At 42.6% G+C, this 25,450-nt stretch overlaps 1 protein-coding gene across 2 annotated transcripts in view; it reads right to left on the bottom strand.

Moving 5' to 3' along the window:
- Nucleotides 1-25,450, bottom strand: part of prkacba (protein kinase, cAMP-dependent, catalytic, beta a) — a 188,093-nt gene that overhangs the window by 38,198 nt on the left and 124,445 nt on the right. For both annotated transcript variants that reach the window (XM_060830646.1, XM_060830645.1), the window contains exons 2-3: nucleotides 12,381-12,442; nucleotides 3,059-3,187 (exon numbers count right to left, since the gene is read on the bottom strand). In XM_060830646.1, coding sequence (XP_060686629.1) covers nucleotides 3,059-3,187; nucleotides 12,381-12,442 — 191 coding nt within the window. The remainder of the gene's footprint in view (nucleotides 1-3,058; nucleotides 3,188-12,380; nucleotides 12,443-25,450) is intronic.

The raw sequence follows: 25,450 nt of genomic DNA, 5'->3' as shown, positions 1-25,450 counted from the left end.
TAGATTAGATTTTAGATTACATTACAGTGTGGAAACAGGCCCTTCGGCCCAACAAGTCCACACCGACCCGCCGAAGCGTAACCCACCCATACCCCTACCCCTACGTTTACCCCTTACCTAACACTACGGCAATTTAGCATGGCCAATTCACCTGACCTGCACATCTTTGTGACTGTGGGAGGAAACCGGAGCACCCGGAGGAAACCCACGCAGACACGGGGAGAACGTGCAAACTCCGCACAGTCAGTCGCCTGAGTTGGGAATTGAACCCGGGTCTCTGGTGCTGTGAGGCAGCAGTGCTAACCACTGTGCCACCGTGCCGCCCACACTGTGCCACGATGGGGACATTCTCAAAGTGAAGGTGGGACACAGAGTCTGTAGTGGTCCCTCTTACTAATTAATAAAGATGAGGTCAAGTATCTCTTTCCCTGTTGGCTCTGCCACCACCTGCTGCAGACCTGGTCAAGCAGCTAACTTTTTTTTTGAATGCTATCAGCTTGATAAATAGTGCTGCCATTGAGTCACTCTCAGTAGTGTTATGAACTTGAAAGTGTGTACTGTACCTTTAAGAGACTGAATGTTGTTCTGCACTGAGAGCACCTGCCACATGACTAGCTTGCAGTCTCAGTGTACTGGAAAATTAAAAATATATAACATCTGGCTGTGAAATGAATACCCGAGTTTAACCAGTTTAAATTATGCCCCAGAATTCTAAAACCCAATTGAATTTGAATTTATTGTTTTGCAAACCTCAAACCAATGGGACGATCCAATGTTGGAGGTATAAAAGAGGAAGGCAGTTTGAAAGTTAGACAGAGTAACTGCCATCGAGAAAGACCAAGATACTGAAACACTTTCTATCAAAAGTACCTTTTCATATGAAACATATTTGCAGTAAAGGAAAGGCAATGACTCGGAGATCTTCAGCTGAAGGAAGACAGACACTGCGGATGACAGCCGCTGTGTGGTTTTGAAATCAAGTTGATGTAATTTTAATAAGTATTTTATCAGAACAGTATATTTATACAATTGGAGGCAGATAATAAGCAGCTAAGAGAAAGAGTAGCTTAGAGTTGTGAAAAGTTGTTGTTTAATGTTCACTTTTACAGTTCAAGAATAAATGGATACTTTCTTTAAATAGTGCAATTTGAGAGATTTTAACAGATTACAAGGCAAGGTGAGCTTTTCTGGGTGTCTGGTTTAATTAACAGAAGGGTTCACCGCTGTGGCGTATCAGTATTGAATATTGAAATCCCCTACCCTGAATACAGTTTGCTCCCTTGCAACCCTCAGTATTTCGTGCAGGTGCTGTTCAACGTGGAGAAACACTCACTCATAACTGAGGGGGGACATTACATTTTGTTGCATTGCCAATCCTCCTCCGTGCAGCACCTATTGCTTCCTTGCTCAGCTTTTCGCCTCTCCAAGCTATTGCTCCCAATGAGTGTGGGTTCAGGAGAGGGAAGCAGCAGGGGAACAGAGGGATCAGTAAGCAGGAGGGAAGTAGAAGGAGCACATTTCTTTCATTTTCAAAAATGTACTTTAAGTCCACATACAAACGGAGGAATTTAGGAATATACAAAATATTTCAGTTTGCAGGGTTCGCTCTCCACGCCCCCCCCCCCAAGACAAGTCTTACAGATCTTAACTCCAGCTTTTACATTGCTGGCATCAGAAAATCTGGTGTGCTTCACAGTCAAAAAAAGTGTGGTGCTGGAAAAGCACAGGTCAGGCAGCATCCGGGGAGCAGGAGAGTCGACATTGCGGACACAAGCCCTTCACCAGGAGTGTGGGGGTGTGGGTTGGGGTGATCTGAGAGATAAATAGAGAGTCAAAGAGAAGCTGAGGTAAGGTAGCTGGGAAGTCAATAGGTAGATGCCGGTAGACGAGAAACAGCCATAAGTTGATAAGTTAAGGTGCAGCGGATTAGTGGGAAGGAAGATGGACAGGTACAACAGGTCAAGTGGGCAGTACTGAGTTGGAGGGTTGGATCTGGGTTGAGGTGGAAAGAAGGGAGATTTGGAAACTGGTGAAATTGACTTTGATGCACTGTGGTTAAAGGATCCCAAGTCGACTCTCCTGCTGAAGGGCCTATGCCCGAAATGGTGACTCTCCTGCTCCTCAGATGCTGCCTGAACTGTGCTTTTCTAATGTCCTTATTTTCTCCTTCATGCTGTTAGTTAAAATTGCAATCTTCCGGAGTGCAAATTGAACATTAAATGGGGGTTTTAAAAATTCTTTTTAGTGGTGACATCAGGAAACACTGATCAGCAGAGTTCTGGTTCAGGGTGGGAACGGTTTTATGTTTGTTGGCTTGGTTTCAGCTTTCACATTATTTGCCTCGGAGATTGGGAGTAAGGGTCAGAGTGGAAAGGCCGTATTAGTCAGTTAAGTTGTACCTTGTGATTCCTTGTGCAGCTGTTTTGAGTTGTTCTGGTGGGTCAGACAGCATTCTGTTGTTTGAGATGTGAATTCCACAGTATTACAAGTTGAAACATTTATTTTGTGTAAAAATAAGCTTTTTCTTGAAACAAGCTGTTATATTTAATTTGCAGAGAATTCAAACTGCATCAATTGGCTCAATTAATTTAAAAATGCTTATCTTACAAATCTGGAGTGAATAGTTTGATATTATTAAACCACGCAGCTAAGATAGCTGAGCTAGTTCAAGCTTTAAAAGGAAATGGTCTTTGAAGCTTTGTTGTATTTTTGACGTTTCTGAGGCTGACCTTTTCACTATCGCCCTGTAGCTAAGTTGGCAAAAAGCTAAAAGCCAGAATTCATGAAAGGCACCTCCACATTAACTAACATTACATCCCTCTGAAAATTAAACCACATTGCAACAGGGCAAATCCTTACAAGGAGTGGTTTCAGAAAGGAACGACAAAAGGTCCAGTAGAAAGCATAGCTTAGTTATCATACTATCACTAAAATTACCAGGAAGTGACCTAGTATTCCCTCCATACTTGCATAAAAATGTTTCAGTACAAAGATGCTCAGAAGCTTTAATCTACATTTGTATTTCTTTTGTTTATTTATCATGGGACAGCACACTTACTTTCTGTTTGTCCAGTATTTTCATGGCATAGTACTGTTCTGTTCCTTTATGTTTCACCAACATAACTCTTCCAAAAGAACCCGTTCCAAGTGTTTTTTGCCTTTCAAAGTCATCTAGGCCTGCAGTGTTCTGAAAGATACGGAAAAACAATTTGACTTGTTTTTAATGTTGTTCACTGCTATTTCATACTGGAATTGCCGTTCAACATCCACATGGCCCAGTTTAGGTCCTACCTCCAGATTTTGTGAGGTGACTCCTCCTTTGAGTAGATGTGCGCTGGGGGAGAGGGGGAGTGGAAGACAGAAAACACATCCCCTCACAACTAAAGCAAAAAACCAGATGTTTTCTTCCTCTCAATTTACATTCCGAGCTCCTCCTCTTCATTTAATTCCTTGCCAGGATACAATTCTCACAGTACACCAAGCATGTTACTCACATGTAAAGCTTTTCAGTGGCATATTATTTAGTTATGCAAAGCTGGATCTGATCTGGTCTCTGCTTTGTGCTCATGCTGAGGAGTGGGAACTTCATTAAATGTTTTGCCAGCAAATTTTATTTTCTATTCATTCATAGGATAAGGGTGTCGTTGAAGACTTCAGCATTTATTGGCTACCCCTAATTGCCAAGAGGTTAGTTGAGAGTCAACCACATTACTGTGGGTCTGAGTCACAAAGGCCACACAAGGTTGGCAGTTTCCTTCCCTAACGATCATTAGTGAACCAGGTGAGGTTTTTCCAACAACCTTAATCGCAGATTTTGTTTTTATTGAATTCAAATGCCATCATCTGCCATGGCAGGATTCGAACCCAAATCCCCAGATCACTTACTGGGTCTCTAAGTTAACAGGTCAGCAATAATACCACAAAGCCATCACCCCCCCCCCCTTGACGTAGTTTGACCTGTTTGCTTACTATAGGGCAATCAAGACTAGTCTTGCACGGCATCCAAAATGGTTTTAAGATATATTCCAAATATTCTAACAACAATATCATTATGAAGGAGAAATTATTCCTTTTAATCGAGACATGTGGAGGCCAGTTTTAGCACCTTCATAATCTAGGCTACCATCTTTAATTAAAATCTCTCTTTACACATCTTTGCCTTTGCTTACACTTCTGATTTCTATACGTATCAGAGTATGCCAGCACTGAATATGTCTAATGAGGTACAGAGAAATGTCAAGTAAATTCTCGTCTACCTCTGTCATAAACATGAACAAACATCAGAGTATGTGAATTAAGAGCAGGAATACGCTTTTTGGACCTTCAAGATTGTTCCACCATTTGATAACATCACAGCTAATCTGAATGCATCGTCAATTGCACTTTCCTGACTTTCTTGACACCTTTTGTTGGTCAAGGATTAATTGACCACTGCCATAAAAATTTTCAATGACCAGCCTCTCGTCAGATATTACTTCGTGCCTGTGAGAGAATCCATAAAATAGAACCCCTACAGTGTGGAAACATTCGGCCCATCAACTCTACACTGACCCTCTGAAGAGCATCCCCCTGACCCTATACCTGTAACCCTGCATTCCCATGGCTAATTTACCTAGCCTGCACATCCCTGGAGATTGTGTACAATTTAGCGTGGCCAATCCTCCTGATGCAACAACTTTGATGGTGGGTGGAAACTGGAGCACCCAGAGGAAACCCATTCAGACACTGAAGAATGTGCAAAATCCATACAGTCATCCAAAGGTGAATTTGAACCCAGGTCTCTTGGTTCCTTGAGGCAGCAATGCAAACCACATGCCGCCCAGAGATTATAAATTTCTCTCTCTCAAATATGGTGTAGATTCCAATTCTGGAAAGTACTTCAGCATTGTACTTAAATGTCCATAACGCAGCCGTGATGCCCAAATTTAACATGCACAACTTTCATTTGCAATGAAGAGATTTTCACACTACCATTCCGTCTGTAGGAATCACCCAGATATGCCAGTGAACCACCTTGCTCTCATGCCAGCGGTTCTGTCCTGAGCCTGCTGCAATGCTCCAGTGAAGCACAATGCAAGCTCAAGATACATCGTGTTTTCCACTAAGGCACTCTGAAGATTCGTGGTCTGAACACTGAATTCAACAACTTCAGAAACTGACAACTTCATATCTGTTCTCCATTTTTCTAAACTTCTCTCCACCACCACCACCCCATTCCCCCTAAAGCAGAGTCCTGCTTATGTCTTACTTTGCACTTAGTAACAAAAACCAATTCTCTCCCTTTCACCCTCCTTATATTTCTATTCTCTCCTCTATTAACATCCCCTTTGTCTTTTGCAATGGGTCTCGAAAGCATCCTACCCGTAGTTCCTCCTCTACCTCGGTCAGACATATAAAAAAGAACTATTTTCCAACACCTTTCAGTTCTGAATTCATACCAGACTCAAAACCCTCTTCCTACAGATGCTGTCAGGCCTCAGTTTCTAACATTCTGTGCTCATTTCAGATTTCTAGCACCTACAGAATTTATTTCACATTATCAAGATTAATTTAAACAGAAGAATCCAAAAATTAAAAGGGTAAAGTCTGACCTACTATGAGAATGTAAGATGGAGATCAGAGTCGAATTCAGAGTTTTGGGGTGGGGGTGGGGGGTGGTGGTGGGAAGGTGGGTGTGAGAAGGGAAGGCAGCAGGTAGATACAGGTGGAGGTTGACGCTGATAGGTCGGGAGGGGAGGGTGGAGTGGATAGGTGAGAAGGAAGATGGAGAGGTAGGACAGTTCAAAAGCTTCAAGTTGAAGGATTGGATCTGGGATGGGGTAGGGGGATAGGAGGGGAAATGAGGAAACTGGTGAAATCAACATTGATGCCATCTGGTCGGAGGGTCCCAAGGCAGAAGATGAAGCATTCATTCTCCAGGCATTAGGTGGATTGGATTTGGCGGTGGAGGCACTCCAGAACTTACATGTCCTTGGCAGAGTGGGAGGGGGACTTGAAGTGGTTGGCCAAAGAGTCGTGGGGTTGTTTGGTGAGTCTGTCCCAGAGATATTTCCTGAGACGTTCCCTTAGATGACGTCCTGTCTCCCCAGTGTAAAGGATACCACAACAAGAGCAACAGACACAGGAGATAAGGTTTTGGATGTGCAGGAAAATCTCTGCCAGATGTGGAAGGATCTTCTGGGGCCTTGGACAGAGGTGTAGACACAAGTTTTACACCTAGTGGGCGGCACGGTGGCACAGTGGTTAGCACTGCTGCCTCACAGCACCTGAGACCCGGGTTCACTTCCCGACTCAGGCGGCTGACTGTGTGGAGTTTGCACGTTCTCCCTGTGTCTGCATGGGTTTCCTCCGGGTGCTCCGGTTTCCTCCCACAGTCCAAAGATGTGCGGGTCAGGTGAATTGGCCATGCTAAATTGCCCGTAGTGTTAGGTAAGGGGTAAACGCAGGGGTATGGGTGGGTTGCGCTTCGGCGGGTCGGTGTGGACTTGTTGGGCCGAAGGGCCTGTTTCCACACTAAGTAATCTAATCTAAAAAACCTCTTGCAGTGGCAAGGGAAGGTGCTGGGAGGGGAGGGCGGGTTGGTGGGGGGGGTGTGCACCTAACAAGGGAATAATGGCGGGAATGGTTTCTGTGGAATGCTGATGGGGTGCGGAGAGAAATATATCTCTGCTTCTGGGATTTGATTGTAGGTGGCAGAAATGGTTAAGGATAATGCACTAATCCGGAGATTAGTGGGGTAGAAGGTGAGGACGAGGGGGTTTCTATCCTTGTTGCAATTGGGGATGGGGTTCAAAGGTGGAGGTGCGGGCAGTGAAGGAGATGCACCGGAGGGCATTGTGGATCACAGGAGGGGAAATTGCAGTCTTTGAAGTAGGAGGCTATCTGAGATGTTCTGGAATGGAATTGCTCCTCCTGGGAGGTTATAGGAATGAGGAGGGAAATGTATCTCTGGTGCTGGGGTCTGATGGTTGGTGGCAGAAATGGCAGAGGATAACGTGCTGTATCTGGAGATTCGTGGGGTGGAAGGTGAGGACTAGGGGGTGCAAACCTCCCCCCTCACTTCTCCCCAAGGCCCCAAAGGATCCTTCCACATCTGGCAAAGACTTTCCTGCACATCCAAACACCTTATCTACTGTGTCCGTTGCTCTCGTGTGGTCTCCTCTACATTGAGGAGACAGGATGCCAACTCGCGGAACATCTCTGGGATGCAGGCAGCAAACAACCTCATCACCTGTGGCTGACCACTTCAACTTCCCTTCCCATTTCTCAAGTCTTGAGCCGCGTCCACTGTCAAATCCAACCCACCTGACGCCAGGAGGAAGAATGCCTCATCTTCCACCTTGGGACCCTCCAATCACACGACATCAATGTCGATTTCACCATTTTCCTCATCTCCCCATCCCTCATCCCAGATTCAAGCTGGTACTACCCTCTTGAACTGTCCTACCGGTTCATCTTCCGCTCCACTCAGCTCTCTGACCTATCACCATCAGCCCCAACCTGTATCTATCTATTGCCTTCCCAACTACCTTCCCCCAGTCCCACCCTCACCCGATTTATCTCTCAGCCTCTTTCCCCACATTCCTGATAAAGGGCTTATGCCTGAAATGTGGATTCTCCTGCTCCTCAGATGCTGCCCGACCTGCTGTGTACTTCCGGTGCCACACTTTTCAACTCTGATCTACTATGTCCAGTTTACCATTGGAAGATGTCAGAGCAATGTCAGGAGAGACATGACTAGCAACGTAACATTCCTAGATATTGCTGTTTTAGATGGGACAGTAAGGGAAACAAAAAGGGTGGGGGGAGTTGCACTGCTGTTTAAGGATCACAGCACAGCTGTGTTCAGGGAGGACACATTGGAAGGATCTTTCAGTGAGGCATTATGGATGCAGCTCAGGAATAGAAAAGGGTCACAATATTGGGAGTTGTCTATGGACCTCCCAACAGCCCATGGATGACGGAGGAGCCCATATGCAAAGGAGTGGTAAAAAGCAAGGTGGTTATTGTGGGTAACTTCAACTTTCCGCATTATTGGCTGGGAATCCCATACAGCCAGGGGCGAAGATGGAGAGCAGTTTGTTAGATGTGTCCACCAAATTGGTACAAAAACTACAATCACATGGGATTCAGAGTGGGCTGGCTAGCTGGACACAAAACTGGCTTGGTCATAGAAGATAGAGGGTAGCAATGGAAGGGTGTTTTTCAGAGACCGGCAATTAGTAGTATTCCACAGGGATCAGTCTTAGATCGTCTGTTGTATTAAACACAGTACAGACTCTTCAGCCCACGATGTTGTACCGAGTATTTATCTTAATCTAAGATCAACCTAATCTACACACCCCTCAATTTACTGCCATCCATGTGCTTGTCCAGTAGTTGTTTAAATGTTCCTAATATCTCTGACTCTACCACCACCACCACTCACAGTGCATTCCACGCACCCAGTACTCTGTGCGTAAAGAACCTACCTCTGACATCTCCCATACCTTCCTCCAATTACCTTAAGATTATGACCCCAGTTGACAGTCATTTTTGGCCTGGGGAAAGTCTCTGGGTATCTACTCTGCCTCTCATTACCTTGTACACCTCTATCAAGTCACCTCTCTTCCTCCTCCTCTCCAGTGTGAAAAGTCCTAGCACACTCAATCTCTCTTTCTAAGACAAGCCCTCCAATCCATTGGTATCTTGGGCACAGAAATGGCAGGATGGAGTTTAAGTTAGACAAATGAGAGATGATGCATTTTGGAGGATCAAGTTTAGGTGTGAATTACATTGTAAATGACAGAACCCTTGGAACAATAACATTCAGGTGAATCCGGGCATACAGGTCCACAGTTCTGTAAGAGTGGCCAAGGCAATTAAGAAGGCATTTGGCATACTTGCCGTTATCAGCCAGGGCATAAAGTACAGTGTTGGCAAACCATGTTGCAGCTTTTTAAAACCCTTGTCAATCTGTATTTGGAGTATTGTGAGCAGTTTTGATTGCCACACTACCAGAAGGACGTGGAAGTTTTGGAGAGAGTACAGAGAAGGTTCACCATGATGTGGCCTGGTCTCGAAGGCACTGGCTATGAGGAAGGTTACAAAGACTAGGGTTGTTTTAAATGGGAAGATGACCGCTGAGAGGAGACCTGATAGAGGTCGACACAATTATGAAGCAGAGGTAGAGTGGACAGTCAGAGGCTTTTTCCCAGGTTGCAGTTTCAATTACAAGAGGGCACAGGTTCAAGGTGAGAGTGGGGAAGAGTGGGGAGATATGCGAGGAAAGTTTTTCAAGCAGGAAGTGGTAGGAGCTTGGAACGCATTGCTGGAAAAGGTGGTGCACATTGGCCACATTTAAGAGGCATTTGGATGGTTACATGAAGAGGGAGGGAAGACAGGGATACAGACTGAACAAGAGCAGGTGGTTTGTTTTTTGGTGAGGACAATGATCGGCATAGGCTTGGAGGGCCAAAGGGCCTGTTCCTGAGCTGTACTTCTCTTTTGTTATTTATTTTAATTTATACGAAATGAGGTACCTAGCTCCAACATAAAGTCAGAATTACAAATGTAGCTTGGAGCAGGTGCTGTGCTCGAGGATAACCATAAAAAAGCCATTCCACACTGTTTCCAAGCCATTCCAAAGTGATACTCAGAGCATAAAAATAAATTAACAGCACAACTAGAAACTTATGAAAACACTACTTAGTGCTCAGAGTCAGTCACCTTTACAAAATTGATTTCACCAATTGTGTAATGTTAAAAGATTAAATGGGAATAGTTCTCTGGACATTAATGTAACACGTACAGATGACCATCCATTGTAATTCACACTTCATTCAGAGACACAGTCATTTGCTGCTTGCTATTGGCAAGTTAAACTATCAATCTCTTCCATTCAGAAAAGCTTTCTGGCCATCCCTTGAAGCTGGTTATGTAGCATGTGCATTGTCTTGGGGAATCACGGAGTCAGGAAATAGTCTGCATAACGATTCCCCAGGATGAGGGTATTAGCATTTCCATTATCTCAGAGGATGATCTCATCCTACCATTGTACCTGGGGTAATAGGAGACTGGGAGTAACTGAGGTCCGTCTTGAGTGGCATGTGACTGTGGGGGAGCAGCCAGAGCATCTGAGAGCCCCATCTCTAAGGAAGGATGTGCTGGTGTTAGAGGCTGCAATGAGGTCTGCAGATGCTGAAGATCAGAGTGGAGTGTGTGTTGCTGGAAAAGCACAGCAGGTCAGGCAGCATCCTAGGGAGCAGGAAAACCAATGTTTTGGGTTGGAGCCTTTCATAAGGAAATTGGTGTTGAAGGGGGTCCAGTGGAGGTTTACAAGAATGATCCTGGGGATGAAGGGCATGTCATATGAGAAGCAGTTGACTCTGGGTCTGTACTTGGAGTTTATGAGGATGGGGGTGAGGGGACCTGATTGAAAACTTACAGAATACAAGAGGGTTGGATCGAGCAGACACTGAGAAGACAATTCCACTTGTAGGACAGACTAGGACCTGAGGACCCAGCCTCAAAGTGAAAGGACAATCCTTTAGAATGGAGATAAGGAGGAATTTCTTCAGCCAGAAAGTGGTGAATCCATTGAGGTCACTGAGTGAATTTAAGATAGAGATAGATAGATTCCTGTTTGGCAAAGAGGTCAAGGGTGACAGGGAGAAGGCAGGAAATTGGGCTTGAGTAACATCAACCATAATCAAATGGTGGAGCAGTCTCAATCAGCCAAATGGTCTAATTCTTCTGATCTAATCTCACGAATCATCAAAATAGATGCATCAATGCTTCTACAAAGTACTGATTAATAAATGTTCAATGATAGACATTTTGTCCACTAGTTCTTCAGATAATATATATTGAATGACAGCAATAAATCAACTGATCTAATTTCAATGCCACTTAACTTTGGAAAAATCAGAGTGTGAGTAGCCTGCAAAGGCATTAACAAGTCCAGTGAAGATTACAGACTTAAATTCTAAAAGGGCTGAAACCATCAGCTACCACTGTGCCAAATCAATTTTGCTGATTACAGATCGAGTAGCACTAATTTGGTTGCTTAGAGCACTAGTTTCGATTTAAGTAAGGAAAAAGTCAGATGTCTGCTCCTAATTGCGGTTAGCTTCTTCTGAACATTGCAGCACGTGTGACTGTAAGTTCATAAGATGTAGGAGTTGGCCATTTGGCCCATCAAATACGATCTTTGTTCAATAAATGCTGATTATCGGAAGAACTTGGCTTGGTTTTAATAGTTTCTCTTCAGTGTTTTGCCTGAAAAATAGCTACATGACCAATGTAGCCAGGTGACAGTTGATATGACATACTAGCAAGTGCTGTCAGGTGTATAAAAAGAAAAGAGGAAAAACTGGTGAAAACCTTACACGAGAAGATTAGAGAAATTACAACTTAACATTTGGAGCCGTTGCTCGAAAAACCCAGTTACCAATGATTAAAATGTGAGGAAATGCTCTGCTAAATCTACACGTATGGTACCCAAAGTAAAAGCTAACCACATCCGGAGGTTCTCATGCTGTTATTATTGCAGCCCAACAGTTCAAAAGAAAGAAAAAAATGCAAAAACCTGACCTTGATATTTTTAGTATTAGATTTTAGTGGGTCACCCAAGGTATGTTCCAACAGTAAATTCCTGCTTGGATATATATTAAGTTCATAGCTCCCATTACTGTTAAACTTTCTACTCGAGTTAAGAATGCACCTCACATTTGAGCTCAAGGAAAATGCGTGGGCAATCATTTGCAAAGTAATGATCCATTGACAACATCAGTCTACCCCAGTGTCAACTATTTTCCATTCTTTCTTGATCTGGTGAGGAAGTCTGCATTTTCTTTTTACAGAGTAAAGTAGACAGGCAGCAGGCCAAGAGAACACAGCAGGCCAGGCAGCATCAGGAGGTGCAGAAGTCGATGTTTCGGGTGTAACCTTCCTTGAGGGATGGGTGGGAGACTGCAGATAAAGGGGGAGGTGGGGACAGGGTGGTGAAGTGGGGATAGGTGAAGATAGGCAGAGGGCATGATCTGGTTGGTCAATGGAAGGAATTAATTCTGTTGGTGGCAGAGAGGGAGAAGGGCTGGGAAGGGATTCAAGAAATGGGGAGGGACATTATTTGAAATCAGAGAACTCTACGTTGAGTCCTCAGGTCTTTTACAGAGCAAAAGACCACAGATGTAAGCCTGATACTGTCCAAACCTTCATGTGCGACTTACTGCTAGAGACACTTCAATATAAACAAGAAATGGATTCAGTGTATACACAAATACCCAATGTTCTCAGTTCCCTCCCCTCTGATTTCATCCTACAAGTGGCCTTGAGGTCATTTCTGCACATTATTGTTATGCAGCATTGATGTAGGAGCATAACAATCCAACACATACCTGTGGTGGACTTTCCCATTTTCTTAAGAAGTCTTCTTTGGCTTTGGCTAAGAACTCTTTCACTATAAAACAAAGATAGATTTATGGTTAAAATAATAAAGGAGATGTTAGAAGCATAGCTTATGAAAACGACAATTACAGTATCAAGTGTATAAGTAGTATATCATAGCAAATATAAATATTTAAAATCAAACCTTCTTAAAGATCACCAGACATGTAAAACTACTTGTACACAAGATATCAAACTATATTTTTTAACATTTCTTTTGCACACATTTTAAGCTTCTCAGTTGAGTATTTTAATCAGAACTTGTAGCGAGTGCTACTAGTTCGCAACACACAACTTTTTAAAAAACAAAACCCAAAGCAGCAGCTAGGCAAGCAAGTTTTAATGTTAACAGCTATTCAGCAATGAATTGGAATGCATAATGACCACAGGCAAAGACACACAATAGCTATGAAACAATGCAAAACAAAGCTGCTCATAGTCACAGAAGGTTGAATTTTTGATTTCTGTAAAGACAATTTGTGAAAGGTCAGTCTGACTTTCTTCTGATCTGTTGTAACTTTTAGATCTCGAATCAAATCACCATTGAAAAGTGATCCCTTTGCTTGTTTAGATCAAGTATGGTTATGGTTGCTGCACAGATCCTGAGAAAGTAGATGACTTTTATAGTAATGCCAATAAATGTTCAGCAGGAAATATAAAATTGATGCATTTTTTGCTTGATTTACATTTCAAAAATCAGAAGTTTACATGCATGTATGCTGAGTCTTGGTTTTCTCCAAACTATGTAGGAGCATTTTGACATTTAATTGTAGATGAAATATACGCTATGCAAATGAAAACTTGTAATTTCTTTAGTGCTTGTCAACATCATAGTTAGAATTAAATGAAAGTCTAGCAAATACTTTTGTTAAGGCACTTCATTTTAAATGTTTTCAAAAAATTGACTTTCTGTGACTTTGGGCTTCTTACGAAATAACGCGCATACCAAAGGTCTCTACAGTTCATCAAAGGTTTTCAGGACAATTCACCCCAAGTAACCAAAGGGATGAGATGACGAGAAGAAAAGGAGAGAAAAAAGTTCATGAATTTAACCACAGTAGAAAGGATGAATTACAAATACAACACATAGTACATTTCACACTACCAAAATTAAGATAATCATTTAAACGTTTTCTACACTTAAGTTAGTAAACCACCATAACCAACAAGGTAGTGGAAAAAGTGAGGATCAGGGAATGAAGTTCTAACTACTGCAGAGCCAATTAATCCCTGTAAGTCTTAATACAGAACCTCGAAGGGAACTTCTAGCTTTTATCGCTTTTTGTTTTTCTGTCCTCAAGTGTTCTCAGGATAATGTTGTGAACTTCACCTTAGGAATGATTTGATGCTACATTGGCATAATGGTTAAGTCAATGAATTTAACTAAGAGAAGTATTTGTTGCAAGGTGGAAGGAGGTTGAAAAAAGGAGAACACAAAGTATCTGATTGTAAATAAATACATTTCATCTTAAAAATTGTCTTGTGTATTGTCCGGCATCAGGAATATATGACACAGCAAGCTCTCTCAGTTCCAAATTTGTATACACTGGAATAATAGTTGGAAGGGTCAGAAACATTCGACCAATTAGAACACATGTCTGGATATCAAATTTGCAGCCCTTTTTTCTAACCTACCACCTAGCTCTTAAAAATCCAACTAATGGAGATGGCTCTACAGAGTTAATTCCCAGAACAATTTTTCCACCCCTGCACTAAACAAGTTACGAATGAAATTCCAGAAAAAGAGCACCTGCACAAATAAACACAAAAGAAGATACTTTTACAACACCAAACACAAGACTTTTGCAAGGTACTTTCAGGGCAGATTTGCAGAAGCAGACTAATAATTTACTTTAATTCACAACAGTACAACAAATTTCAAATAGTTGTGTTGCATTTTTCCATTTTCACATGCTGATCATGACAAAAGCGTGCATGTGCGGACATTTCTGTTTATTTAATTATCAAACAGAAGTCTGCACGTGGGTCCAAAGTGGGTTTCTTTTCATTCCATGAACTCTTGCTCCCAACAAAATATCACTCAGTGCACTGAGCAGTCAGGTTTACTCAGACATTAACAAGTAGAAAGATTCAAAATTTCAATTTCATTAAAACTTTGATAATTCTTTACAGATATAGGTGTAAAGAATTGGAAGTACAAACAATGAAAATCCAATTTTTTAAATTATAAAATTAGATAACGGGAGTATATCAGTTAAAAGTGTGTATCATTCTGCATTTGAATAATTTTAAATATTTGATATTTTAAGATTTAGATGACGAGTGTGCGCATTTTAGGTCTACATTTTTTGAAATACATTCACAGTATATTGGCATTGATTGTGGCCCAGCTTTCTATGCCGAGAGTAGGTATTTCAATAGGCCTGGAGTCACATGCAGGCCTCACCAGAGAAGGATGGGAGATTTCTTTTCTGAAAGGATATCAGAGAACCAGATGGTGCTTTTCAATGACAAGCTTACTGAGTCTAGTTTTTTAACCAGATTTTTCATTTCAATAATTCAAAGTGAAGCTTGATTTTCTTATTCTCCTGAAATCAAGACAAAGTTATTTTCCACACAATGGTCTGTTTCCTTTCTCCTTCCCCAACCATTTAATTTCTACACCAGCCTGATTTTCAGTGAGAATTACCCTGAGGTACCCTCTAAATTCCCTCCAAGGCCCCAAGGGATCCTTCCATATCCGCCACAAGTTCACCTGTACCTCCACACACATCATCTATTGCATCCGCTGCACCCGATGTGGCCTCCTCTATATTGGTGAGACAGGCCGCTTACTTGCGGAACGCTTCAGAGAACACCCCCGGGCCGCCCGCACCAACCAACCCAATCACCCCGTGGCTCAACACTTTAACTCTCCCTCCCACTCCACCGAGGACATGCAGGTCCTTGGACTCCTCCACCGGCAGAACACAACAACACGACGGCTGGAGGAGGAGCGCCTCATCTTCCGCCTGGGAACCCTCCAACCACAAGGTATGAATTCAGATTTCTCCAGCTTCCTCATTTCCCCTCCCCCCACCTTGTCTCAGTCGGTTCCCTCAACTCAGCACCGCCCTCCTAACCTGCAATCCTCTTCCTGACCTCTCCGCCCCCACTCCACTCCGGCCTATCACCCTCACCTTGACCTCCTTCCACCTATCCCACCTCCATCGCCCCTCCCCCTAGTCCCTCCTCCCTACCTTTTATCTTAGCCTGCTTGGCTCTCTCTCTCTTATTCCTGATGAAGGGCTTATGCTCGAAACGTCGAATTCTCTATTCCTGAGATGCTGCCTGGCCTGCTGTGCTTTGACCAGCAACACATTTGCAGCTGTACCCTCTAAATTAGTCAGACCAGGGCATGATTGATGCCTCATTCACCCACAGATATTGGATATAAATTAGGGTTTAAGTCAGTTAAAGGGCTCCTGTGGTACACATTGGTAGCACCCCTAAGCCCTGAATTCAAATCCCATCTGGTCTAGAGAGGCATTGATTCAAAACATCTATACAATGGAGTCTTGTGGCAGTGTCTGTGCTGGGTTTAGCAAAGGTGCCTTTAGCATCAAATGACAAATCTTTTCAGTGCATAAATTAAAAGTCGCTGAGTACGAACCATAGGCCATAACATTATAGAGTCATAGTCGTTCTAGATTAGCTGAACATTGAATTTTTCACCATATCTTTCCTATATATATTTCAAACATCTTTAAAAATTTGAGAAAACTACAAGTAATATAGAACTCAGTAGGATAATCAAAGAAACGCAACGATGGAAACATCATACTTTGTTTCGTATCTACTTGAACTGTTAAGATGCTCCAGCAGTACAATTTCAGATTGCAATGGAGTTGGTTTTAAAGGCCTTTACCATGAGGGTGAAGTACTACTTGGTGAGAGCTCTGTCAAAGTCATTATACTGATAGTAGCAACTTGAATTATTGAATTAAACAAAAGATCAGTAGTTTAAAAACAGGACTTCTCCTTACAGTGATAGCACATCTGTTTGATAAATGATAATGATGGGTATCTTAACCTATAAATTTGGTAATCAACTTTGAGAACTGAAACTCCTCTTTTAAAGCCTACCACTATTAAAGAGACACAAGTACTATAAAACTACAGATTGCGTGGGTGCAAAGTTGATTAACACTTTTTACTGAGAAAAAGAGTAAAAAAATTTGACTTCTTTTGCCAACATAAGAATGTATGGACAAATGAGCAGAGTCTAGCTTAACTGTGATAGCTCCCATGATCGAACAGCCTAACACTCAGGCACAATGCCAGGGACTCAGACAGGTTGTGGTAACGGCATTACCAGCAAGCGATCATGTAACAATTAACTCTGTATAAAACAGTCAATTCCTGTACAATAGGTCCTAGCAGATCTTGAGCCAAGAGAAGACCAACACTAATTAAATCTGAAACTATAAGGCCAACAATTAGATTTAAACTGAAAAGAAGTTTTACTGTTAAGTGGAATTTATTAGATGCAACACAGGGATTGGTTGATATATTCACATTGCAGTTACTTTTCAGAAATCAACAGCATCACTAGTTTCAGCTGGGTCATAACTGATTTATACTGCCTATGTCCAAAGCAAATCAAGGCAGAAGACTATGTTATGATTTAGATCAAAGTAATGATTTGGAGGTGCCAGTGTTGGACTGGGGTGGACAAAGTTAAAAATCTCAACACCAGGTTACCTATTGGACTGTAACCTGGTGTTGAGGTTTTTAAACTCTATCTCTGTTATTTAGCCCACAAATCCTAGTAGAATTTAAGAAATCTGCTTGTACACATGAGATTCTGAATTCGAATTGCAGCAGTGCCTTTCCTTCAAAGTCAGCCTCTTAACGAAGGTGACAGGAGGAAAGAGCCACATCACCATAGTCATTTTACAGGAAAGGGCTAATCATTGGGCTGACAGCCCTATTTGCAGTGGTAGTCTCCTTATCTCTGAACTAGGAGGTCCAAGTTGGAGTTCCACCTACTTCAGAGGTATGTCAGAACCTCAAACTCTAAGTGATATGGCAGCAGACTTCAGCAGTACAAGACAGACTCCACCAAGTCATCTTTTGCATAGCGCTCTGTGCAGCAATACAGACATGACACTAACCTGACCTTGAAGAAAGACTTGCAATGCTACATACAGAATCTCTATCGATTAAAACTAATGAATGGATAAGAAACAAAACTGTCAGTTGTTCAACATGGGAGAGCTGCTTCTTGAACATTAAACTGGATGCTACCATTATATTTTGATGCTACATTCTGCTCAAATTATCATCAGGCTTTTTCTGCAGGTTGTTGACTTAATCTTCTTGGATGGGAGGTTGCTTGATGACGAAAACTTCTCGATTTGGGTCCAGCCAGATACATTTCCACTGAGATAGGCTTTTGGAATGCCATTGCATTGAATGTTATGATGTCCAATAACAGATTCTATGCTTTCCTGCTGCAATATCCTACCTTTAGTGGGGAGGAGGACTTCATATGGTGGTTAGGAGGATTGGTCATGCTAAATTGTCCACTGCAGGCTAGGTGGATAAGCCATGGGAAATGTAGGGTTACAGTAGGCGGAAGGGTCTTGGGAAGGATGGTGTGAACCTGTTGAGCCAAATGGCCTGCTTCCATACTGTACAGATTCTATGATTCTATTCTATGAATCTATGTGAATTACATGGTCAAAACCAATAAAGCTGAACCCCAATGAGCTTGTTCTCACAATGTATGTGGCAAACTACCAAAAACTTCGGTGTGAGAATATATTTTTCCCTGCCAATTGATGTTGCAGACCGATATGAAGCAGTGAAACATAGAACAATACAGCACAGAACAGGCCCTTCAGCCCACGATGTTGTGCCGAACATTTGTCCTAGCTTAAGCACCTATTCATGTACCTATCCAATTGCCGCTTAAAGGTCACCAATGATTCTGACTCTGCCACTCCCACAGGCAGCGCATTCCATGTCCCCACCACTCTCTGGGTAAAGAACCTACCCCTGACATCCCCCCTATATCTTCCACCCTTCACCTTAAATTTATGTCCCCTTGTAACATTCTGTTGTACCCGGGAAAAAAGTCTCGGACTGTCTACTCTATCTGTTGCCCTGATCATCTTATAAACCTCTATCAAGCCACCCCTTATCCGTTGCCGTTCCAATGAGAAAAGGCCTAGCACTCTCAACCTATCCTCGTACGACCTATTCTCCATTCCAGGCAACAGTCTGGAAAATCTCCTCTGCACCCTCTCCAAAGCTTCCAGATCTTTCCTAAAGTGAGGTGACCAGAACTGCACACAGTACTCCAAATGTAGCCTTACCAAGGTCCTGTACAGCTGCAACATCACCTCACGACTCTTGAATTCAATCCCTCTGCTAATGAATGCTAATACACCATAGGCCTTCCTACAAGCTCTATCCACCTGAGTGGCAACTTTCAAAGAGCTATGAACATAGACCCCAAGATCCCTCTGCTCCTCCACCTTACTAAGAACCCTACCGTTAACCCTGTACTCCGCATTCTTATTTGTGCTTCCAAAATGGACAACCTCACACTTGACAGGGTTGAACTCCATCTGCCACTCCTCAGCCCAGCTCTGCATCGTATCTAAGTCCCTTTGCAGCTGACAACAGCCCTCCTCACTATCCACAACTCCATTTATCTTCGTATTGTCTGCAAATTTACTGATCCACCCTTCGACTCCATCTTCTAAGTCATTAATAAAAATTACAAATTGTGAGCTGGAATACATTGTAAATTGTAATGTCAGTAGATTGTCCATATCTGAAGCCATAGAAAAGTGACTTGAGAATCCCTGTCTGGTAGATTTCACAATATCGCAGAGCTGTTATGATGCAGGAGGCGGCCATTTGGCTCATTGCGTCAGCACTAATTCTATGAATGAGCATGGTAACCAAGTTCATTCTCCCTGCCTTTCCCTGTGGCCCTGCATATTACATTTATTCAAGCAATCATCCAACACCCTCTGAATACCTTGATTGAACCTGCCTCCAGCACACTTTCTGGCTGCACTTTCCACATCAGAATCATTTGCTGTGAGTGTTTTCCCCCATCACATTAATTTTTGCAAATCACTGAAATCACCGCCCTTGCATTCTTACTCTTTTTTGAGCAGGAACAGCTTCTCATTGTCTGCCCTGCCCACAGATCTCTCTTTTGAAAAAGTATACAATTTCCTCTTAACTTTCTCCTCCCCAAGGAAACAGTCCCAACTCCCCCAATTTATTTTCATAACTGAAATTTCTCATCTCTGGTGACATTTTTGTAAACCTTTTCTGGACACACTCTAATGTGTTCTATCCTTGAGTGTGGCACCCATAACTTCAGGTGAGGTCTAATATCTAGGCTCAAAATATCCTCCTACTCTTGTACTTTACACTCCTTGTAATAAATCAAACAATACTGTCAGCTTTGTTAGCCATTCTTTCCATCTGTAATGACTTATTCATTTATAATCAAAGGTCTCTCTTTTCCTGTACATCTTTCATTGTGGGGGGGGGGGAAGAGAAAAAAATTGCATGTTCTCCAAAGCCTCTGGATAAACCTGCCAAATGTTTAGACTGCTTTTGTCAGGGCATGCAGATGGGAGATTATCATCATCAAGCATGGTGTTATTAGAGAGATGGCAGAATGATTGAACTGGGGGGGGGGGGGGGGTGTAATGTTAATTGTGGATGTGATTTTGAAGATTACGGTCACAGGATAGGTGGGACAAGATTTATTTTCATTTTGAAGACTGAAATTGAAGTGTTCTAAAGCTTAGGCAAAGTGGTTAACAAGCTGCTCAGTGCATTCCTTATACCACAGAATTTTGGTTTTTTTGCTACAAAAGCAAAGCCAGTGTAACAAAAATAGTTAATTAGTTCAAAATTACTTTGGCTGAAATTTTCACTTTGTTGAAACACAACCTTATTGTAAATCAGGTGATACGCCTCCATTTTATAAAGCAAATATGGCTAAAAGTTTAATTTATGATGCCTGTGGGCCATAAGTTTTCATTTGTTCACCTCATCCCTTGCCAAATTACAAAAATAACTCAGACTCATCTATAACCTAAAAGCCAGGAAATGTAGAAGTTTCTCTTTCATTAACTTTCCTTACTACTAACATTTATACAAAAAAGACCCTTCAATCTGTATGCTAAAACCTTTGAAGCAGCCGAAAAAGCTGACCAGGTCATAAACAATTGACATCACAGTCAAATCACATTTTCCATTCCAGGTTGCAAAACGTTGGTTTTGAATCAATGCATTTTGTGAATCAGTTTGCAAGCATTACCAAAGCAACCTTGTTCAATACTTTATCAATTATTTATGTGATCAATTTCAAATGTTAAAACATCTATTTCAACTGGACATCCATTTGAAATAAATATTCAAGAAACTACTTGTCAAAACTTGACTTTCACTTGGGAAATAAGGCGGGAAGTGACCGATGTGTTTAAATTAGATTACTTATACTGTGGAAACAGGCCCTTCGGCCCAACAAGTCCACACTGACCCTCCGAAGAGCAACCCACCCTGATCCATTCTCCTGCATTTACCCCTTCACCTAACACTACGGGCAATTTACAGAGTCATAGAGACGCACAGCATGGAAACAGACCCTTCGGTCCACCCGGCCATGCCGGCCAGATATCCCAACCCAATCGAGTCCCACCTGCCAGCACCTTGCCCATATCCCTCCAAACCCATCCTGTTCATATACCCATCCAAATGCCTCTTCTATGTTGCAATTGTACCAGCCTCCACCACTTCCTCTGGCAGCTCATTCCATACATGTACCACCCTCTGCGTGAAAAAGTTGCCCCTTAGGTCTCTTTTATATCTTTCCCCTCTCACCCTAAACCTATGCCCTCTAGTTCTGGACTCCTCAACCCCAGGGAAAAGACTTTGTCTATTTATCCTATCCATGTCCCTCATAATTTTGTAAACCTCTATAAGGTCACCCCTCAGCCTCCGACGCTCCAGGGAAAACAGCCTCAGCCTGTTTAGCCTCTCCCCATAGCTCAAATCCTCCAACCCTGGCAACATCCTTGTAAATCTTTCAAGTTTCTGAACCCTTTCAAGTTTCATAATATCTTTCTGATAGGAAGGAGACCAGAATTGCACGCAATATTCCAACAGTTGCCTAACCAATGTCCTGTACAGCCGCAACATAACCTCCCAACTCCTGCACTCAATATTCTGACCAATAAAGCAAAGCATACCAAACACCTTCTTCACTATCCTATCTACCTGCGACGCCATTTTGAAGGAGCTATGAAACTGCAATCCAAGGTCTCTTTGTTCAGCAACATTCCCTCGGACCTTACCATTAAGTGTATAAGTCCTGCTTAGATTTAGCATGGCCAATTCACCTAATCTGCACATTTTTGGACTGTGGGAGGAAACTGGAGCACCCGGAGGAAATGCAGAAATGGGGAGAATGTGCAAACTCCACACAGACAGGGAGGAATTGAACCCAGGTCTCTGGTGCGATGAGGCAACAGTGCTGACCACCATGCCACTGTATTGCTCTTAGTCAGGGAATACTTTGGGACTAAAGTTAAAAATCACACAACACCAGGTTATAGTCCAACAGGTTTAATTGGAAGCACGGTGGCACAGTGGTTAGCACTGCTGCCTCACAGCGCCAGGGACCTGGGTTCAATTCCCGCCTCAGGCAACTGACTGTGTGGAGTTTGCACGCTCTCCCCGTGTCTGTGTGGGTTTCCTCTGGGTGCTCCAGGGGATTGGCCATGCTAAATTGCTCGTAGTGTTAGGTAAGGGGTATGGGTGGGTTGCCCTTCGGTGGGTCGGTGTGGACTTGTTGGGCCAAAGGGCCTGCTTCCACACTAAGTAATCTAATCTAATCACAACTAGCTTTCAGAGAGACACTCCTTCACCAGGTGATAGTGGAGGGCTCAATCCTAACAGAATTTATAGCAAAAAATTTACAGTTCCGAAATGTCACAGCGAGAAACTGTAATGACCTCCTCAGGAGATAGACACAAAATGCAACCAATAGAGTACCCTTCGTTGTCCAGTACTTCCCAGGAACTGAAAAGCTATGCCATGTTCTTCGTGATCTGCAACACATTATCAATGAGGATGAGCACCTTGCCAAGACCTTCCTCACACCCCCATTTCTTGCCTTTAAATAGCCACCAAACCTCAAACTGATCATTTTTTGTCACAAACTGCCCGGCTTTCAGGACAACACCAGACAACCTTGTCACAGTAGGTGCTGCAAGACGTGTCAGAGTGTCAACATGGATATCAACATTACATGTGGGGTCACCTCGGGAGATGATTGTGGCAGGTACTCATGCGACTCAGCCAACGTTGTCTCTCTCATATGCTGCAGGCAAGGATACCCGGAGACATGGTTCATTTGAGAAACCAAGCAGAGGCTACGGCAACAGATGAATTGACACTGCACAACAAACAGACAGGAGTGTTCCCTCCTAGTCAGAGAACACTTCAGCGGTCTGGGACATTCGACCTCAGACCTTCGGGTGACCACCCTCCAAGGCAGACTTCAGGACAGGCAACAACGAAGAGTGGCTGGGTAGAGGCTGATAGCCAAGTTCAGTCCCCATGGGGATGGCCTCAACTGGGACTTTGGGTTCATGTCAGACTACAGGTGACCCCATTGCACCACACACACACACACACACACACACACACACACACAGTCTCTCAGACACTCATATGCCCTGCCCTCACCCCCCACTCCCACACATGCACAAGTTTGTGGGGTGAACTTGTACTTGCAGAATTACATTTTACTTTGCTCAAAACTGCATGAATCGATGTAAGATTCTGTAAATCAGTACATTAGAGTCAGTCTGACTATTGTAGCACAGACAGTCTCACCTAGGGCAGCTCACACCTTCAATGCATTACCTGGGCCGACATGACACCAATTGTTAAAGTTCACTTGAGAACGTAACTTTTAAATGTTCTGCGATTTACATGCGAAAGAACTCAAACCAGCAAGATCATTCTAAAAGATGAAAGACTTAAACAATCCAGGTCTTTTTCAATATATAATTTCAGTTACATCACACTGTAAACGTTTGCTATTAATTCTGTCTTATGATCTTATTCTCCACAACCACCTGAAGGAGGAGCAGTGCTCTGAAAGCTAGTGCTTCCAAATAAATCTGTTGGACTACAACCTGGTGTTGCGATTTTTAACTTCATAAAAGTTCAAGTTCTTAACTGGAGTACAGCAAATTTTAAGGCTACAAACAAAAATGCTCAAAACAAAAACAGAAGTTGATGGAAGAGTTCAACAGGTCTGACAGCACCTGTGCAGAGAAATCAAAAGTTAATAGTCGGGTTCAGTGACCCTCGAACCCAACACGTTAACTTTGGATTTCTGTTCTCAGATGCTGCCAAACCTGCTGAGCTTTTCCAGCAACTTCTGTTTTTATTTCTGATTTACAGCATCTGCACTTTTCAGTTTTTATTAAGAACTTTCAAAAGTTGATTGGATTACACTGTTCGCAGGTCAAGAGAGAACCGGAGGTGACAGAACTTAGGGAAATAAATATTGATGTATTGAAAACAGTTCACATTACAGAAAAGGAAACGCTGGAGGTCTTGAAAAACTAAGATAGATAAATCTCCAGGACCTGATTAAGTGTATCCCAGTTTTGTATGCCTTGATATCATAAGTATGCATCTAAAAATAATTTTTAAAATGTTGAGGGTTTCTGTCTCTACCACCGTTACAGGCGAGCCCCAGATTCCCAATATCCTTTGGGCGAAAAATTTCATCTCCTCTATAACCTTCTGCCCCTTCCTTGAAGTCAATGCCGTCTGGTTACTGACCCTGCCATTAAGGGGAAAAATGTTTCTTCTTGTATACCTGCTCTTTGTGAAAAACAAATTTCACTGCCCATCGTCACAAAATCCCGCAGACTATTTGTCATTGTGGAAAGTCAGGGATGAAATTGCAGGACCCTTAGCAGAAATATTTGTACCTGTATACACAGGTAAAGTACCAGAGGATTGGAGGATGGCTAATGTTGTGTCATTGTTTAAGGCAGGCTGTAAGGAAAAACCTGGAAAACATAACTTTGAGTCTGACATCTGTGTTGGGTAAGTTGTTGGAGAGGAGTCTGACAGGTAGGATTTACATGCATTTGGATAGGCAAGGACTAATTAGGGATAGTCACCATGGTTTTGCATGAGGAAAATAGTTTCTCACAAATAATTTTTAATCAGGTAACCAAAAAGACTGAGGGCTGAGTGGTAGATGTTGTTTACTTGGACTTTAGTAAAGCTTTGTCTCGATTAGAATGGTGCTGGAAAAGCACACGTCAGGCAGCTGCTGTGCTTTTCCAGCACCACTCTAATCTAGACTCTGGTTTCCAGTATCTGCAGTACTCACTTTTGCCTAGTTTAGTAAAGCTTTGACAAGGATCCAAATGGTAGAGTAATTAGTAAAGTTAGATCACACGGGATTCAGGGTGAGCTTGTCAATTGGATACAAAGTTGGCTTGACAGTAGGACAGGATAGTGGTGGAAGGTTGTTTTTGGACTAGAGGCTTGTGACCAGCAATGTTCCACAGGGATTGGTACTGGGTCTACTTTTGTTTTTTTAGATAAATGATTTGGATGACAATACAGGAGGAATAATTAGTAAGCTTGTGGATGACACCAAAATTGGTGGTACAACTAACAATGATGAAGGCTAACATTGCAAAGTGATCTTGTTCCAGTGGGTCGATGGGCTGAGGAGTGGCAATTGGAATTTACTTTAGACAGTGCAAGGTGTTGCATTTTGGTAATCCAAACAAGGATACGACTTATACAGTTAATGGTAGGGCACTGGGTAGTGTTGCAGAACAGAGTTAGGGGTTCAGGTAATAATTCTTTGAAATTTTTGTCACTGATAGATAGAGTGGTTAAGAAGCACTTAGCATGCTTGCCTTTATTACTTAGACTTTTAAATATGGAGTTGGGACATTGTGTTGAGGTTGTACATGATGTTGGGGAGGCC

The sequence above is a fragment of the Hemiscyllium ocellatum genome, chromosome 9 (genome assembly GCF_020745735.1).
Source record: "Hemiscyllium ocellatum isolate sHemOce1 chromosome 9, sHemOce1.pat.X.cur, whole genome shotgun sequence".
In the NCBI taxonomy this organism is placed as follows: Eukaryota; Metazoa; Chordata; class Chondrichthyes; order Orectolobiformes; family Hemiscylliidae; genus Hemiscyllium; species Hemiscyllium ocellatum.
The sequence above is the reverse complement of the archived record's forward strand: the minus strand, read 5'-3'. Positions and strand labels throughout refer to the sequence as shown.